This window comes from Calonectris borealis, chromosome 6, assembly GCF_964195595.1.
Source record: "Calonectris borealis chromosome 6, bCalBor7.hap1.2, whole genome shotgun sequence".
Lineage (NCBI taxonomy): Eukaryota > Metazoa > Chordata > Aves > Procellariiformes > Procellariidae > Calonectris > Calonectris borealis.
The window spans coordinates 43,366,390-43,385,945 of NC_134317.1; the positions used below are offsets into that span (position 1 = coordinate 43,366,390).

The window sequence follows — 19,556 nt, forward strand, 5'->3', positions numbered from 1 at the left end:
AAGGTTTAGACGCTATTGCCGTTCAGAAACGAAACCTGCCAAATAGAAAATAAATGTCAGAGTCACACAAACAAGGCTTCTTTAGGGTTTTGTGAAATATCGATATAAAAATTAACAGCAAATTCATAGTCTTTGCTATAAAAAACTCTTTTTTTTTTTTGTTAGAAAAGGATCACAACTAAAAACCTTAAATTAAAATACAAATGTTTAGGGTAGTTGCCCAGTGGCTAACGTGTTGGCTTTCTGAAAAACTTTCCAACCTGTCGTCTGAAAGTCCTCAAGTTTCAACCTGGATCCTTTTCCAAAAGCACCTTTTACGTTCCAATTCACAAATCTGTCCCTAGGGAGCTTCCAATGGCTACTGTTATAGTATGCATTTATTACATATATTTTTCTATAAATGCATCATAAATATTTGTATCAATAATTCATAGGAATCCGGTTTCTAAGCTTGGAATACATTTGGAATATACATTATACACATATATATATTTATACCTAACAATTTAAGCAATATCTCATGCTAGTTGCTTTTAATAAAAAGCATTCCAGTCTTAAACCTGCATTTGTGTCTAATACATGCTTCAACAACCAAATTGATAAGTTCAATTACTAGATAACGTAGAAGAGAGAAAACATTTGAAAATTTGTTTTTAAAAATGGTTGAATTTCAAAGACCCAACAGTATTTGCCACTTTCTTGGCAACTACCTTAATTTTTTTTTTCTTTTTTTTTTTTCTTTTTTTGAAACAGCAATGAAAGAAAACAAAACAAATCCAAACTTGTAGACAGTTTTTGGAGACGCTCTGTTCAGCTGATGCCTGCTTCCCACCATCATGCCAGCACAAGCCAAAAAGTCTTCCTTCCTGATGGCAGTTCTTGGCTTTCCCAACCAGAGGAAAAATATTCACGAACTGCTGTGTTCTTTGTGGTTTTTTTGTGTTTTTTTTTTTTTGTTTTGTTTTGTTTTTTACTTAAGGCATTGTTCCTCAAACTTCAGAAAATCCAGCTGCACCAAATCCATCAATTAAAAAAAAAGGCACAAACTCATCTTCAGATGGCTTTGGAGACAATAAAGCCGACTCCATCTGGGCTACCGTTTCCCCCCTTCTCTTTCCCTTTCCTTTAGATGTAAGACAAGTCCCTCTTTCCCTGTCCCTCCCTGTTAAAAATACACCATCTCCCATTGTTCTGGTTTCGACAAGAATGTCGTTGACTCACAGGCAGGCAAGAGCCACTTAAAAAATCCAAGAAATGAAACTACAAGATGGGTCGAGTGGTTCAAGCGGAGATTGCTGAATTGTGGGTAATCAAATTGTAAGCACCAGTTTTACGTTAAGGTTTGTTTGTTTTATTTTCATATGTGTTGTTGAATCTTTGATTTTTTTTTTTTTTTTTTTTTTTTTTTTTGGCAACTCTGCCAAAGACTTCACGGGCGTCGTTCCCCTTTCCGTTCCCAGTGAGGACCCGAGGAAGAATGCCCAGCATGTCAGTCCTTTACTGCTCTTCACCAGCATTTTTCTTTTTCGGCAAATATATACTGTAGACGCATATAGATATGGAGAGATTTTTTTTCGGTTGCTTTGTTTTACACCTGGTTGTCCTTCCGTATTCTGGAAAAAACCATGACAGGACGCAGGAGTAACAAGAGAAAGCTTCTTGGCAGAGCTTCAAGACGAAGACGAACAGACAAGAGAACTCCAGCTCGAAAGTGAATGCTACAGGGGAGGTTCCTCTTCCATAGGTTCATCATCAGGTCTGAGCGATTTCACAGCCAGGCAGGATGGGAAGTGGCAGAAGAGAGAAAAGACAGTTGAGCAAAAGAGAGTTGGACAATTTCTGGTGCTAAGTCTCACGCCTTGCCTTCCCATCACCTTCCCACCCGGGCAGTTGTGCTCAGCTGGCTCACCTGGAATTAAAACTTGCCACCAAGAAGGTTTTTTAGACAATCTGTCTTCACTTATGCAATGTTAAAATTTTTTGCAGCAAAATCAATTTCCTCTCGCGGTCCAAAACCACGTTCAGCTCCGGTTGGAGCAGAGGGGTCAGGCACAGCATGCATCATACTAAGGTCACACACGGGGCTCATGGCACTGCTGTTCTGCTGCAGCCCAGGAGGTCATTAGAGAACCCATGGAGGGCAGGAGATGCGGGGAATGCACGCGCAATGGTTAAAAGGAGAGGATTAACCCGGAAGGCTGCCCACCACGCCTCCCTTCCTGCCTGGGGAGACTCCGAGAAGTGATGATAAATGGGAAGGAAAGCAACTCACCTCTTCTCAGCTGGCTTCACGCCCACTGACAGAGATGCCATGGCTGTTACCGTCTCTGCCTCCTCGTTCTCGCACTTCTGTGCCTCAACCAGGGAATACCCCACCGTGGAGGCGTAACGCTGGAGTGAGTGCCAATACTTGCCTGGGGAGAGAAGAGGCAGTTAGGGCACCTGCACCGTAACGGGTCCAGCACCGCGCTCCCGCTTTCCCGGGCCCAAAGATGGCCGAGACCTGCCTGGGGAAGACCCATCGCGCCTATGCAACATAGAACCTCGATCCGCACTCCCTCTCACTTCAGGGACCGTCTCGAGGTCCCGAGAACGCGTGCCAAGGGAGCCCTGACTTGCTAGAGAGACCAGAGAGACCCCTGCGAGCTATATGCTGTGCTATGGTATTAATAGATGGAGCTGCAATGCCGCTGTGTCTTGAAGAGCTAGGTTTTAAATCTAAAAGGTACTGACAGCAATAAACATGCATCTGCGCATCCCTTAAGGACACCTAGGATGTCAAACTGGGGCTGAATCACTGTCTGGCAATGAAAGACGCTCTTCTCTTCGGCTAGGGAAGAAAGGTGGGAGGCAGAAACTGGATTTTTAAAAGGACAAATGCGCAAGGGGTGCTGGAGGTGAGGAGCCAAGCTGCACGGAGCTGTACAGCATCCCTCTGCCTTGACGAAAGGGGGGCACTTAGGTGCTGAAAAAATAACGACATTTTCTTTTTTCACCTCAAAACCCTCAGAAAGTTTTAGACCTAAGGAAAAATATGTGAGAGGTAAGATGCAGTCCAGATTTGGACTGGACATCCGCATTTACTTGCTAACTGCCATGCTCTTTTTGTGGGCAAATCACCCAAGACTAAAGAAGTCCAAGTTGTATTTATTTTGTATGTCAGCAGTTTGCCACCCTTTTTCAGCAGAAAGAGCGCAGAGAAGGCTGCAGGGGGAGAGAATAAAAGATGTTCTCTTTGCCCCCAGGCAGGACACATCAGATTTGCTGGTACCCAAGAAGCCACAGCAAAAAGCCTGAAAGCAAGAGCCTGAACAGTGAGGCGAGCAGATGGGGAGGAGGGACTTGTTTTCAAACATCTTTGCTTCTGCTGTGTTGGGCAGCAGATCCGAGGGTCTTACTCAAAGCCCCTTTTAATTTGCTGTGCTGATTTTAAGGAAAAAGAAATAAAAATCACTGGCTGGTTCAAGGTGCTGCTGAGGTGTCACATCAGTGCTGAGCACTCACTCTGCAGAGCAGCTTCTGGAAATGGAATTCAAATTTCTAAAGCCACCGGGCATTTTTCAGGGGGGGGCTGGAAAATGCTTTGGCATCTTTTAAGCTCCATTTTCGCCCTAAAAAATGGAGACTAGCCCCCTCCAGTTTTAGACCACAAATGTTTGAAGCAGGAAGATGTCAGGACGTAGCGGTGGGATTCACATGATACCCAGGCTTTTTCACTCCATCCCCCAAGAATGTCCCCAGGAAAGCTTCAGCCACAACGATTTTAACCTCCCCAGCTAAATAAACCTACAATATTAGCAACTTCATGCACTACTCTCTTTAACTTTCATCCCTATCCATTCTTAATAAACATATGCCACAACACCCAACAAGATTTATGTTAATTGGAGATACTTGAATTGCTTTTGAGGAGATAAGGGCACCCTAAGTGGAAGAAAGCCTGTCCTTTACAGAGATTTTAAAGGTTTTAATACTAATTCCCCCTCAAGCACCAAAGCGTTTCCCTGAATGGACCGTTCCCCGTGCACCACTCGATCCACTACTGCTTACACAGTAAGACCAGTTTGTGGCTGCACAAATCCAGTTCGCTGTGCAGTGACCACCTGTAAACTAGGACGAGGGAACATGGAGTTGCCAGGATGATGGACAAGTCAAGCGGGTGTCCCACAGGGCAACCCGACAAGGAACCAGCTGGGTGAATGGGGCTATACTCACTGTGTATCTCGATTACTTTCTCCATTGAATGCACCGCGTTAGCATTTGCTCTCTGCTGGAAAACCTTTTCTGGAAGAGGGTCAAGCTGGAAAGAAAGAGGAACACCGAAGAAATGTTATCTCAAGTTAGAGACCAGGCGTTAAGTGCGATTTAGCAAGTGGCTCTGCCATATCAAGCCTCCAACCCACTCCCCCAATTCCTATTACCTGCCTTTAGTTAAACATCCAAAACACACAGACTTTCTAAGTGCTCTTGTGATACTCCGTGCAGCCTCCTCCAGCCTGATGCTCCTCCACACACAAAATGCTGCAGCTCCGCCAGGCTCAGCAGCCGCGCAGCACAGGGGCTGCCTGCCTGCAGCCACTGATGTAGGCTATGAAGAGGCACTATTACACAGACCAGAAAAATAAGGCAAGTGATGTTGGCTGCTTTTCCAAAGGATCTTTTTAAACTATTGCTCAGATCTACCTTTTTGCAAAGTTTTCACTATTAAAACAAAACAATGTGCAAATAAAAGGGACTTAAAAATACGGTAAGAGCCACACTTCTGGCTTTCCTCTACAGAAATAAAAGGGGTAGCTTTTTAATTCTTCTGAATACCTAATTCAATGTCTTTATTAACTCTTAACTGAAAAAATCTGTACCCTAAGAGTAAATAGCCTAATTTTGGAACAGGGAAACAGGAAAACATTGCTTTAAAGCCACACTCAGCATGACTGTAAGTTCAGTCACCATCGATGCCCCTTACCAGCTGCTAGGGTAGTCTTGCCAGGGCAGAGCAGCATTAAATCTGTATGTTAATCTTTAAAAAAATAGTGTCTTGAAGTTACCAGTAAAGCTCGTAATTGGGTATTAAAATTCAGGCTTTTTGATGCTGGCTTCTTTCCTTTGCTCTTTATACAAAAAGGTGACAACAAGAACATGCTGATGGTATTGAGACTTGAAAGATGACACAGAAGGCCTTTCAAAAATGTTCATTGTAAATGCAGATAACAAGCAGGTATCTTTCTGGGCTTGGCTGCTTTTATGCTGTAAATGCAAGATTAAATGCACGTAGACGATTTCTGGTTTGCTCTAACATACATCCCACCCTCCCAACGGCAGCACTGCCTTTGTTACCAACTGTTAACAACAACAAAATATCAAAGCACTAAGAACAATTTACTTAACAAGGAACATGGGAAAACAAGAGTATCTTCATTCTGCTAGAGAGAGATGAATTAGGAAATGCCACTCCAAAGAAGCTCCTCTAAGTCCTTCTCCAGTTATTCCTCTAAGTCCATCTCCAGTTACACTGGAGCAAAGCTCTGCGGTGTGGATCTACCTGCAAAAGCCAGCGTATGAAACCCGTATGAGCAGTACGATGCTGATGGAGTTGCTCTGCAGGACTGTAATGGCCCAGTGCTGATTTGGATGCAGTTCCCACTGGCAAACCCACACTGCCGCCAGGATAGACTACTCCAGCCCGTGGGTGTGAAATAAGCTATCCCGGCAAGGAGGTGGTTTTGCCACCGGAGCTACGTCTCTGTTAGAGGTCCTGGAGATCCCAGCTCTATCAGTCAGGGAGCACACACCTCTGCCAACGGAGCAGTGCTGGCTACCAGTGATAGCGTAGACCACCGAGACCACGCTTTGATCAGCACAGCTGTTTTAAATAAAGAAAGAAAACTGTTCCTCAGCACTCAAGAGCAAAAAGCTTCTGCAGACCTGAGACTTGCTATATAGAAAACTAACGTCTAAACTAGGTGCGTGCACATATCACTTGCTTTCGGATGCAAGCTCTCCTACCACCCAGGAGAGAGTTGCCCTTTCGGTTTGCAGCTGGGAGGTTACAAAACTACCAGGGGATCCAGTTCACCTTTGCACCGGCATGGACAAATGCACCTATGGTGACTGATGGACAATAACTCCAGAGCTCCCTTCAGCAACAACGGACATTGCTTTTCCCATTTCTTTTTAGAGGCACAAAAGTGCTCCAGCAGCCAGGGCAGGGGAAAGGAGTGAGAATGGGAAAAGGGGGAGAGAAAGAGAAATGCCCTCTCCTTGCGTGATGGCATTTTCTCTTATTTTCTAGGAGATATTTTCCTCTCGCCTGATAGAAAGCTCTGCCTGTATCCATCCCAGCCCCAGCAGCCTTTGGTCAGTACAGAAAAAGAGAAATTAGATCAACACCCTGAAAACGGCATCCTTCTTTGTGGTGTTTTTTACCCTGGTCGTTTGGGAAGTGGGTGCCGCAGAGCAGCAATTCGGGGCTCTTCTGGTGACAGAAAACATCAGTAAAGATGACGAGTCCAGAACACCCTCCTCCGTCAAGACCACAGGGTTGCACCCTGGCAGAGTCTGTTCTGCAGCGGGAGCATGCGTGTCCTCTCCTGGAGGAAGGCCCCTGACAGCACTGCTGGAGGGTTGTTTTAATTTTTATTTGCTTTCCTTTAAAAAATAAACCCCAAAAGAGGAGAACACCTTCTTTGATTGGGTTACTTCTCTCACCTTGAAACGACTGTCCTCTGAAAAGCTAAAACTCTCCCCTTTGCCCTTTATTAAACCTTTTATTGTTGTAGCTACGATGCTTGATTCAATTCCCACTGGGCAAGAAACTTGGGCTCAAAACCAACCCATGATTATTATTAGTTTGTTGGGCTTTTTTTTTCCTGAAGAGCCCGCGAAGACCCTAAGATCCATTCGTGTGGCTCCTGCCACCCTTTGGCAGCGGCAGCAGCACGGTCAGACTGCGCAGGCATGGCTCTGACAGCAGGCAGGAGTCAGGGCTGCTCCCCCTGCGGCACCAGCACGCCCACCCGGGAAAGGAGAGGGATCTGCAGCACAGATCTTTCAATTTATTTTAAAAAAAAGAAAAAAACCATTGTAATAAAAAATAATGCAAAATTATAAAAAGGTCTTCTAAAGGAAGGAGATGGGGTTACTTGCTTTCAGCAGATGACACTGGGGAGAATATTGGTTTCCTCTGGCACAGTAAGTGCCTCTGCTTGGTAAGTAAGGATGGTGCAGCAGAGCAGCTCTACTTGGCTCACGTACATGGTCAATGGCTTGGATTAGACTCACACGAGCTCAAGACATCTCACAACCAATTAAATACTCAAGAAAAAACTTTAGCAGATCTGATGCTCTCCAAGCCCATCTTTTTTTTTTTTCTTCCTGCCCCCCCCCCCTCAGGTTCTCCAGAAATAATGTGAATTCATCACAGACCTCCAAGGTTGGGTATCCAAAACAGGAGATGTCCACAGCTGTTAACTATGTCTGAAAATGCTGGTCAAGGTCCATCCAGGGATACCCCCCAGCAAAGCAGCAGCCACAGTTTAATAGTTTTAAAAAACAAACAAACAAACAAAAAAAACAACCTACGGCACAGTTTAACTGCAACTTGTGTTCAAAGCCAAGAGAAGCTCCAGCCAAGAGATCTGCTCTTGCAACCACATGGCAGCCATTTGATAGGTACTTCATGAGGACTAGAAATTGCTCTGTTCCAGATTTAATAATTACGGATTGTACTTTTTATAAATTCTCCACTCTAAAAATAATTCTGGCCCAAACTGGCTTCTGTATTAAGTGAAGGCAAAAGCAATTCCTGGACAAATCTTTAAGTAAGAGCTTTCTAACGCCTCTTGGTTAATATTGATATAAAGCACACAAAATCAGGCAGCCCGGACACACGTGTGCTATTTTGCAGATGAATCATTTCCATTGCACGCTCCTCCTCCTGAAATAACACTCACAGACAACAGCCTCACCCATCGCTCTCCTGGAAGAGGAAGGAAATACCTCTGGGCATTAGGCAAAAGTTTTAAAGCAATTACTTATTATCATCATCTTGTTTATTCGGGATGTCCGGAGTCTGACACCAGACACACCTCCGCTACTTCTGCGTGAAAAATGACAAAGCATTTGTAGCAGCGACAGGCAGCACCACCAGTGCTGCTGAGCTCCAGGAGCACGTATCCCAGCACGTGCCTCCCATCTCTCTCCCCACCGTTTGCAGCTCCTGCGGCATGGCAGCTCCACACCCTGCTCCAGGCATGGTGCTGACACGGGTCCTAGCCTGGGGCAGCGAATGCTACTGATGCTCCAGTGCTTAAATAGCAGCATCGCTCCCTGGGAACAGAGAATTCACAAACAGCGTTTGCCACGGGGCAGAACTTGGTTTGAAGGGTAAAGGCTGGTGATGCCCACGATGGAGTGAGCAGCTCTGCACGGCTGCTGCCTCCCTTGCCCTCCAGCGCTGCTGGCATGCTGCTGTCAGGGGCTGCTTTAAGTAATGGGAGAGGAACGGTGGCTTACTGGTCTAAATTATCATCATCAGATCTTCCCTGCATTATGCCTGCCTTTGATTTTTCAACTGAAGCCGTGTTAGTTTTGCACAACTAAATTTGTAACTAAAGCAATGTACGTACATTTTCAAGCAACTTCGCCTGACACTAACTCATTTCACATTCAAATAATCTGCTGCAAAGCTAAAGCTCTGTTTTAATTTCCTGGACAGTTGGGAACAAGCCGGCTCTTGCCTTTGCATAACGCTTTTTCCAAAGCGGGGAGTTTTGATCTCCGCCAGTGAATGCAGACGCTTTGGGGACTGGCACTGTTCCCCTCATTTCCTACCATTTCCCCGTGTAACTCCGGCACCGCTCCTCAGCCAGCAAACCTCCCCGCAGCCCGTCGCCGGCCGCAGCTGGCTGTCCATGTGCACGCATGCAAAATTGTCTAACACGCTGTATATCAAACTTCATCAAAGGGCCGCGGGACAAAGCAACAGCAGTTCCCTCCAACTTCCTTGCATTAAAAAGATTTTATAAAAGACCTTGATAAAACTAGTGTTTCCTGCTTTTTGATGTGCGGGTAAGTCGGAGAACATTATCATGATATCTGTGCAGCCTTATAGCCCACCTAGGAAAAGTGAGAACAGGTCCATCTTTAAGTATTTTAAAGCGCCTTATAGCTGTCCTGATTCAGTGATTAAAAAAAAATAAATGTTTTTTTTACCTTTAAGGATCAATATTACTCTGCTAAATGAAACCACTCAGGCAGTTGACAACATCCAAGCTATCGTGAGTGCTAAAATCTCCCCAAAGCCTCGCACTTCCAAACACATTCGTGGCTCTAACCAAGTGCTTATTTATTGCACGCAAATCCTCACACCACATTGCGGTCACCCGCCTGCATCGTAGGAACATGTTAAGCAAAAGGAATGACATCCTTCACGCGTCATTTCCTCTGTCTCCCCTTCAAAGTGCATCCTGCCGTTAGAGCCGACTGCACCCAAAGGCGGATGGAGCTAGAGGAATTGTCTGTGGTGACAACAGTGCCATCAGCTGTCAGCTTAAGAAAGATGGGTGCTGCAGTGAAAAAATCTATTGCTTCCATGCTGATGTAGCAGCTGGCTCCCGAGTTTTCGGCTGTCCCGAGGGCTGAGCACAGGCTGGCGTGCTGGATCTCACCCATGCTGAGAGCCTTATCAGAATTGCCTGGCCAAGCACGAGGAGCGGATGCTCTCTGGACGCTTGGAGATGGGATGCTGGATGATTGAAGCAGATGCTTTTGATGAATCCCAGCTGTTTTATCTCTTGGACTGGTGAGTGAGGTTTCCCCAGCCCGTTGTCCTTCGTGCGGAGCGTGGATGCTGCAAGACAGAGCACTTCTACAAAAGGCTGGAAGAGCCAGCAAACATAGGTGATATGCACCTCCATGCAGATCCAAGCGCCCTACTCCAACCACTCAGACCTGAGAAAGGCCGCTGGTCACTGAACTGCGGCCGCGAGTCAGAGCGAGTCTGCTCATGGCGGCTCACCACCATCCCCAGAAGTCAGCTTACACTGGAGGCAGACCCAGCGCTGAAATACTGCTTGGCTTCTCCTCTCTGTGGTGCTGCACCTTCAGATGTTGACCACACGTCCTCCATCAGCTCCTGCACCAAGGGGTTCTTCAGCAAAGGGTGGTGACGAGACGCTGGTTGTGCTCTCCGTGGCAGGTGAAAGCTTTAGGAGAAACCTCCTTCCTTCACCATCTGACAAGCAGGCAGATTTCTTGCTTTGTGGAAGAGACCGCTACCTTCAGAAGCCTGCTCTACCAGAGGTCATCTCAGGAGCCTCCTCGTGTCCTGTTACTCTAGCCTTTCAATATTTGCTCATTTCCACAAGGTACTGAGGGCAATCTCTTAATTAAAGAGGCAGCCTAAAAAGATTCAAACACAGTAGCCAAAACATTAAAGCTGCCCAAGGTTTCACAGCCACCCACAACTTCAAATCGGTGCGGTTGCTTTCCCCCAAGGCTGAAATTTTTAGCTATATGTAGCCTAAGGAATCACACTGCGCTGTTGTTTTAATTCGTGCTATCAATCCTCGGTGATTGTTTTGAACGGCTCCAGAGCCCCTGCTATACCAGGACACCCACAGCAGATACTGAGCGGGGACTGTGCCTGGAGCTGCAAGCTGAGCAAGTGCCTGCTTCTCTGAGTGAGGTGGAAAATTGATGCAAGGCACTTTTGCAGTCTACTGTGCCCATCCAAGACTCAACCATTTGGGCTGTGGTCATCCTCCATATGGAGAAAAGGTGTCCAAAAAAGAGGAATGAACCAGAAGGAGGGAGGCTTGACACAAACAAACCAGTTGCTCATACTCAAAAGCCCACAAATTATAGAGAAATATGCTTCTTGAACAGAAATGTATGCAAAGGTACAGACATAGCAGATGCACAAGAGCCCCAGTCTGGGATTTCGCTGCCAATAATTGATTTCTGTATTTCCTTGCTGCCATATTTCTGCAGTACACGACCCCAAACTCCCCGAGCCCAAAGACTTGTCAAATGCCACCACTCTGAACTTTTTAATTATCAGCCACACTGGAAGAAATGTGGATGCTGATAGCCAGGCTGCATCAAGGAGGATGGGCACAGGGATCATCTCTTCCTTAATCCCACTGACACTAAAAGGCAGGGGAGGGAGGAAGGCAGAAAAGCTAAAGTATCTGCCTCTGTGGGAAAATACCCTGACCTCCCTGAAAACCAAAAACTAGATTTCCTTGGTGTACTTCTCTGTCTCGCTCTTGTCTTGCAATCAAACACCTTGGCCTTTCCAGCCAACTTCTGTGATGCAGCAATTTGCAGAAGGTAGAAAATATCGCGTCAAGGAAAATACACAACTGAAAACAACGTCAAGCAACCTGCCCAACGCAGCAGGTACAGGCTGCAGTGCTAGAGAGGGGGTCTGCAAAGGGAATGGAAGGCTTGGACAACGACTTCAGAAAGAAATTAAACTAATTGGTTGTTTTCCAAAGAGCACAAAGCAAGCTATTTGGATAAAGAATAAACCCAAATTAAATTCTTAGCTATTTCAATCCTTATAATACGGATTGCCAGACACAGGTAGTTTTTAAACAAATAAAGCATGCACTCTTTAAATCAATGCGTGTCAAAAGGACCCAAAACAATGACAAAAATTTGGCGGATTGACTGTTTTGGAGGATGAGGTGCCCAAGTTCAAGGAGGGTGGAGGTCGCAGCCCCTGGTTTTGCCTGTCTCTGTACCTCATTTCCCAGCAAAGCAGAAACACACGCTTCCGAGGCATCGCAAATGGCGGTCAGGTCGTGGCCTCCTTCGAGGGCCAGGACGACGCGACCCCCGGCCAGGCCCATCAGTTGCTTCGTCAGGTACCCGAAGCCTGTAACAAGGGAAAAGAGGAAATGCAGGAGAAGGGCAAAGGTTGCGGCTGGAATCAGGCTCCTGGCGAAGGATCAAAGAATTATAGAAAGGAATTACATCATATTAAAAAACCACAAGGGATCTGAAAGGACTCAACGCATAATATAAGCCAGGTTGAATTTTAATACGCTCACTGCAGAATTCCAGCCATGGTTCCCCGCTGGACCAGCCCAGCCGCGCGCGCCGCGGGACGGATCCGTATCTCCCCCACGAGCGCTTCGCTGGAGTTTATCCCAGGTGAGAGGCACCACCATCCTCCCTACCACCCCTCAGCGCCGTGAATTGTATATAGCAGGGAACATCTCCTTCGGAAGGAAGGAAAGAGGGTGGAAGGCAGGCGGCTTTTTGCCCTGCTTTGGAAGATGCAAAGTCAGAGCAGTCATGGGGGGGCACGGGGGGAGTGAGGTGGGGAAGGGGAAATCAGTAAAATTGCTGCCAGTGCTTTCAGTTGCGATAGCAGCATCGCAGTGCCCCAGAGATAACTGACATCTAGTTCTTAACAGACGTCTCTTCCCGTATATAATATGCTATAAAAATTCCTGGGGCACCCGGGACTTTGATCATATGACACACAATACATTTCTACCCTTTAAACAAAACAGAACCAAGCTGCGAGGATTTAAAAAACGTGTCCTCAAAGCAACCTTCCCCCTCCGAAAAAAAATAAAAATCCAAACAAAAGAAAATCCAGGGCATTTCTACCCTCCATCCACGCTCCCTGCTTTTTGTTTTGCAGTGACCCCCGCGAGCGCCTTTGCAAACTGGCAAATTAACAGCCAGATAAAAAGATTCACGGCTGAGCTCATAACCGTTTTGCGAGAGTAGCAGAGCATGGGAAATTCAACAAGAAGGTAAACAAGACCTTCTCATTACAAAGTGTTTCTGGATATCTTAAATAACTTGTCTCTTGTAAATCTATTTCACTTTCTTCTTATATAAAGTTTATAGGTTCAGCTACCTTAGGAGGTTCTGAAGTTCACTGTAGAGAGTAAGTTTCCTGGCTGAAGCAAACTCTTAAAAAATAATAATAAAATCCTTTTGCAAGAAAAACTGTCTTCTCGATTGACTTGAATGAAACAGTGCCAGATAAACCCAGCGTAACCAAGCGGGGAGGGGGAGGGATAGCAATGCAAAACATCACGGATCCAAAGCAAAAGGGACATTCTTGTGGGCCTGTATAATTGCTTCAAAGGTGGGGAACAAAAATATTCAGCTTGAATTTTTGATTATGCTGGAAGAAGAAATTAACTTCTACTAGCATTCAGAGCAGGGTACGCTGTTTACATCTGGCATTGCCTCTTCCTAAAATTTTGCATTAAAACAAGCATAACTCTCTAATTCAGCAGCCATCTTCCACAGAGATATGACTACAAACGAATTGGTAACTTCCTTACATAATTTATTTGCACTCAAAATTGAAATATGCAGCGCTTCAAGAAAATGAAGGCTTCGGCCAGACCAAAATATATACGGTGCAGTGAAAACACATGAAAATGCAAAGAAAAAGGCTGAAAAGTTTGCCAATTGAAAGGAAAGATTTGAAGATAGACGTCAAAAGGTAAAACCTGTACTTTAGTCCCTAGGACAGCAGCAAGTTAAACCAGTTTTGGATCTTTGTTCTTGTAAATCCACAACTTACATTTTGCTGATAAATTATATCCTCCAAGAGGTGTGGGATGGCCTTCCACCGCATCGAAACCAGATGACACCAGCACAACATCTGGGGCAAATTCATTGGCAATGGGCATTACTACCGTTCTGCAACAAAAATTTAACAATGGCAGACACGTTATTTTGGCTCTTGAAGAAACGCAGGAACACTTAAACCATCCTGAACAAACCCGTCACAAAACCTTGTACTATTATTCCATGGTAGTGAAGCCCATCTCCTGTTTTCTTATAAGGTGAGAGCCTGGCCGGCAGAACACCTTGCACCGCCACACAGTCCAGTTTTAAAGTCAATCTCATGTTAGTTTTTTCAGTGAGGTCTATTAATTCCTTCATCAACAGCCTCAAGTCTTGACCAGGGAAATAAGTTGCTGTACGTTGTGTTTCCCATTTGTGATCGTATCTTGCTTTACATACAGGGCACTGAGGGGATAAGGAGGAAATAACAGGGCATCTGGGACAGGCTGCAAATCCACCTGGAAAACCTGTCCGACAGCAACCTTGGTTTGTGGCACTTGTCTCCAGATTCTCCGTCTAAATATCTCCTTTAGCCTTTGCAGAATCTGCAAAGCTGTTTATTTTTTCCTTGCTGCACTTTGCATTTACTGTAATGAAAGGCTGGGGATGTCACATGGGGCAAAAAGCTTTAATATGCAAATATCCCACCCAAAACACACCTCTCCGAACACTGGTTCCCCACCCTCTGACATTTTGTTCACTAAAAAAATGGACTGAATTGCTTAGCATCCATAAACTATTGCCTGTTAAGGCCGGTATTTAAAAGAAGTAGGAGGTCTACGTCTGTGGTTTCTCAGCAAAAGGCCTTTTCCCTCTGGTTTCTCTCTTCAATCTACTCAATTTCTGTTCAAAACCTACGAGGTTGCAAACACCGCATTTCCCACATCAAGATGCCAACTAAGCAAAACTGGAAAGTTGAGCAAAGAGCAAGTAGTTGCTTCTTCATCTAACAGCTCCAGCACAAACATGGCAGAACGGAAATTACAGCAAGGAAAAAAGTCAAAGCAAGGGAGCTTCTTAATAAACACGATACAGACACCCACAGTCTTTTCTGATTGAGAAAGCCCGTCGCAAGCAGCCTTGGATGAACACCTTCTCGTGCCTTCAGTTCATGCCGGGGTACCCACGTGCGTGGGCTGGAAAGTCGTTTTGAATTTTTCGATCCGGCACTGATAACTGCAGGAAATGGTGGAAAAGTGAGGAGGTGCACAGAGGGTTGTAAATCTCCATCTCAAGGCCCTTTATAGAGAGTAATATTTTCCAAATTACGTTCTTTTTCCACACGATTCCACTGAATCTTGGTTGTATCCCTAGGGCAACCTGACCAATGTCATCCTGGTACTGGTATACTGAAAACGACAGTATTTCCCCGTTTCCCTGTCCTAGGAACAGCTGTTGGCAGGGTTAACTTTCTAAAACATGAATTGAAGTTATACATATACCAAAGCATGAACCTGTAAATATCTTTGCATACGGGAGAACTTCACTTATTATTAAGTATAGTGGTTATTCGGTACTCTGAAACACAAAAAGAACCCAGAAAGGTCTGTTTAGTGCTGAGACTGCTCAAGTGCTATTAAGACACCCATAAAAATTCACAGCTCTGACTACAGTGATGTTAAACAGCCACAAGACATCTGCTAGTGTCAGCAACTTGTACTAGCCCCAACACCGATCTGAGCTCATGCCATTCTGCCCTCCGCAGAGTTTATTTTTAGTGGAGTATTAACATCCACCACGCAATGAGATACTTCCAGTGTTGGTCAAAGCCATCAAGTAGTTTCCATTGCTGCCACTGAGCAGGCAGGCAGGGACACCGGGCACATCGCAGGTCTGGTCAAGGCACTCGGACACCATGCAGTCTAAAAAAAAAGCCTTCTAGCTTTCATTTTTTGCCAACTAATTGCCACAGTAATCTAACAGCCTCCTGTAATCTTCCCGCCTACCAGTCTCTGCACGCAGACATGGAAACCTGTGCAAAAAGGATCTTATTTTCTTTTAATTCTTACAAAATCCGAAAGAGGAATTTTAATTTTTTCCTCAAATGACATGCTTGCCATATACATTTTGTCCTTGGGGAGATTATTACATAAGGAGGACAAAATAGCGCAGTTTTTGCTGATGACTTTACAGTCGACAAAAATCTGTTTAGAGAAACCCACAGACATTTTAAGTAGAAACCACCTCCTTCACAAAGGACTAAAGCAGCAGTTTCGAAGCAAGTGCACGTGGCAGAGGGGTTTTTTTTTCCCCCTGAGCTTTGAAGTACTGCTGAGCTCTTCAATTTCTAACCGAAAGAAAACTGCTAAAATCATCATTTCCCGCCCCCCGCCCCCCCCCCCCAAAGTTATGATACCATGGGAGCTGCTAGTACCTGAACTGACGTGCGGAATCACCCTAAGCCGGTCGCAGAGCAAGCCCAAACCTTCACCCCCAAGCTGTGTGCATGGTCTGCAAGCAACCCCGAATCGGTAACGTTTTGTTGGCCATGGGACAGCTCATCTGGCTGATGCCCAAGCAGGAACGCAGCTGAGGAACAGGGACAACCGGCAAGCAGTGCAATGGTGCTGGTGATGCTCGGCTGAAGGTCCCCGCGCGGTGACAGCGGTTCGAAAATACCCTCTAGTGGCGCAGCCAGCACACAGGCAGCACCCAGAGTTAACCGTGACCCCTGTCTGTATAAATTTTAGGAGATAAAAAGCAGCGGTTGTTGTTTAAAAGTAAATCAATCAGTATTTGACAATAGTTAAAAGCAGCCATTTTGAGGATGTCCAGAGTTTTCTCCGGCGCAGGACAAGGTGACTTTACAGCCACAACTGGTTACTCCAGCAAGTATCTTCATTTCTGAGCAATTATTAGTAGTGCTCTGTACGCGCAGTAAGTTTTTATCAGGTCCCTCAGAGTTTTAAGAAACACGCGTCGCAGGTCCCCTGGCTCCCCCGTCCAAGAAGAGCCAGGAGGAGAGACAGACAGTCCGTGCCCATGGGATGGGTGCTGCATGCCCACCCCGGACAGAGGCTGCCCGGGAGCCGTGCGTGTTCAGGGGCAGCCAGAGGAGAAGTGCAAGATGACAGGGTGTCAGAATAAATAAGCTAATGATGCTTTTGGTACCTTGACCATCACAAACCCATCCAAACTCAAGAGCACTCTCAAATCCAGACTTGAACCCTTTCCTTCGCCCATGACTCCTACCCAAACTCTCCTGGGCTGCTCCTTCTTCTGACTTTCTCCTAATTCCAGTATTACACCAGTACTCCAAAGCTGCAGTCCCAGCTCTATTCGATGCTCGCCAGGTACATAAGCAGCTGTATCTTTGGCCATAAAACTGGGCCAAAGCCCTCCTGTCTCTCACCACTCCCTCGTTTCTCCTTTTTAATTGTAAAAAAAAAGAAAAAAAAAAAAAAAAAGACCCAAGCAAATGAACCACTTACAAATGATGTATTTCTGAGATTTCATCTGTGGGCAGCATTTCAGGCACATCTAACCCAGTCTTTTGGTTTTTAATTTTTCTTGTGCATAGATGAAAACAGCCCCTTCGCTCAGACTCATCATAGTAAAGCTAAGTCCTCAAGAGAAAGCAACAATTAAACTGCAAACAAACTTATGGCTTTGCCCTGGTGATGATACTATCAAAAAGCCAGAAATTCAAATTACTATCAAGAAGATGAGCAGTTTTGTCTGGAATTGGGTCTTTTAACTAATGGCTAAGGTGGCTGCAGAGTTATTCACTGAGGAATGAAAGGGTTTCGTTACACTGAATATTCATTCAAGCCATGTAGAATTTTTTAAAATACAAGGGTTACCTTTACATTTCCTAAATTTTAGAGGGTTGTTTTGCTTGCTAAAAATAAAGTAAATCCTTTCATTTGACTGCGAATACAGCTAAGCTGAACAGCTATGCATTAGTCAATACTGACGGCTGCAAACAGTAAAAACTACTGATCATGTTCTGCAACCATTTGGGGGAGAAAAAAAAAAATACAATTTTATATCTATTTTCCAGAAGACTGAATAATTTTTAGTCTGTTACTTGCCAATTGACCAATTAAACGCCTAATAAATGACAGGCAGATTAACCAATCCTACAGAGGATATTTTTTTAAATGCTCAATTGCAGCGAGCAAATCAGTGAAACTTAGAAGGCTGAGCACTTTTTTTCAGAAACTTTTTCCCACTGTTGGCCATATATATATATATACACACACACACACACACACACATATACATATAACAAAATGTTATCTGCTGCTCCTAAGGCTAATCAGCCTCCTGAAGACTCCGGTCTTTGTTTCTCCAAGCAGTCATCTCCACGGTCATTTACTATGTCAAAAGGGATTAGGAGTTTGGGGACGAAGTCAGCGTCGGGAGAGCATGAAATCTAAAATACAGAAACAACCGTTCCAGGCAAAACATCATCAACTTCCCCCCCTCCCTCTTACTCACTCCTGAAATGGTTTATGGATTGAAGGAAAAAACAAAATCCCCCCCCCCCAAATTGGCTCCTGAACTCATTTAACGCTTTCCGAGAAAGGCAGGAAGAGGGACCTTTCAAATACAATCCTGGCTTTTGCTTCTGGTTTAGGTGTTTTAAATAAAAATAAAACTAACATGGAATCAAGCTGTATATGGAATTATAATTGTGGAGGAGACCTCAGGGTAGGGAAAAAAATGGTATGAGACAACACAACTGCTAGAATCATCAGGAAAATTTTCTTATAGTAAATTCAGAGGAAAACTCCTCTGGATAATACACTTTAATTTCACTAAGTAATTGATGTTCTCGTGTAATAAGGAACTAGCCACAGTCTTCACATTTTTTCTGCAGGTCTCTTAGCCGGGTTTGCACACTGTGCTTTTGAAAACAGAGTCATGAGGATTTATAGAAGCAAACATGATTTCTGCTTGTATAACAAGTTAGGGAACAACAGACTCCAATAAAAAAAAAAAAAACAAACCCGAATTTTACAACCGTTTGTTTCTATAACTACGGAATAACAGCGATGAATACCAATAACATTTTGATGAGTTAAGGACTTTTAAAATTATATGCCCTGCATTTTTCGCATTAGAGTTTAATACATTTCTGCCTAATCTGTGAAATCTGTATTGCCCACATACTTTGGCGGTGAGTTCAGCCGTGGGACCTTCGCCCAGCGAACGGTCAGCTAAATTATAATGTCATGCTGTCTCGGGCAGGCAGAGCCGCCGCTACGATGGGGTGGAGGAACGCCAAGCTCGCAGCAAACTCCCCAAATCCCTTCTGCACATCTTATTAGTGACTGGGGTGACTCCACCCTGCTCTCCCCCCACCCCCCAAAAAAAAACCCCAGCAATCATGATATCACCCCAACCTCGAGACGGGGCAGCCGCTGATTTCAGCCCTTGGTTATGAAGACAATAAGCGACACAGTGCACGGCAAGGCTGCTCTCCGCTTCGCATTTTTAACTCTTGTTCTCACTTTTGAAACGGCTCGGTGGTATTGATAAACATTAAGAGGTCAGGCTATCCCGTCCAACCCAACGCTGTAGTGCAAGCAGGAGGAAGCCAATATTTGTAGCAGAAATGTTCAGTAGAAAATCATTGATGCCAGTTACCGTCCTTTCTTCTGAAAGAGTAAACCAACACTGAAACAGGTTTTCAGTGCAGGGATGATAGATTTCATTGGGATTTATTTATTTACTCATCAGAAGACTAATTTATGAGGACAATTATCTCAGTTATTATTTCATTAGAGCACATGCTTTTATCAAATCCATACACCAGCTCATCCTGAAATAGAACAAAAAAAAATGAAAAGCATGTTGCTTATTTTTCTTCTGCTTGTTTTATGTAGAAAGAGGGCTTTCTTCCCTAAAAGCAGACAAGCACGTGAAGAGTTAAAAAAAAAAAAAAGAAAAAAAAAAAAGGAAGAAAAAGTATATCAGTATCTTTGCCTAGCTCAAAGGAT

At 44.8% G+C, this 19,556-nt stretch overlaps 1 protein-coding gene across 10 annotated transcripts in view; it reads right to left on the minus strand.

Annotated features, from left to right (window-relative positions):
* Positions 1-942: 942 nt before the first annotated feature.
* The window catches only part of HDAC4 (histone deacetylase 4), a 257,588-nt gene continuing 238,974 nt past the window's right edge, over positions 943-19,556 (minus strand). For all 10 annotated transcript variants that reach the window (XM_075153823.1, XM_075153822.1, XM_075153820.1 and 7 more), the window contains 5 exons: positions 13,562-13,680; positions 11,748-11,881; positions 4,216-4,300; positions 2,273-2,414; positions 943-1,758 (listed from right to left, as the gene is read on the minus strand). In XM_075153823.1, the coding sequence (XP_075009924.1) occupies positions 1,719-1,758; positions 2,273-2,414; positions 4,216-4,300; positions 11,748-11,881; positions 13,562-13,680 (520 nt within the window). In that variant the 3' untranslated portion in view covers positions 943-1,718. The remainder of the gene's footprint in view (positions 1,759-2,272; positions 2,415-4,215; positions 4,301-11,747; positions 11,882-13,561; positions 13,681-19,556) is intronic.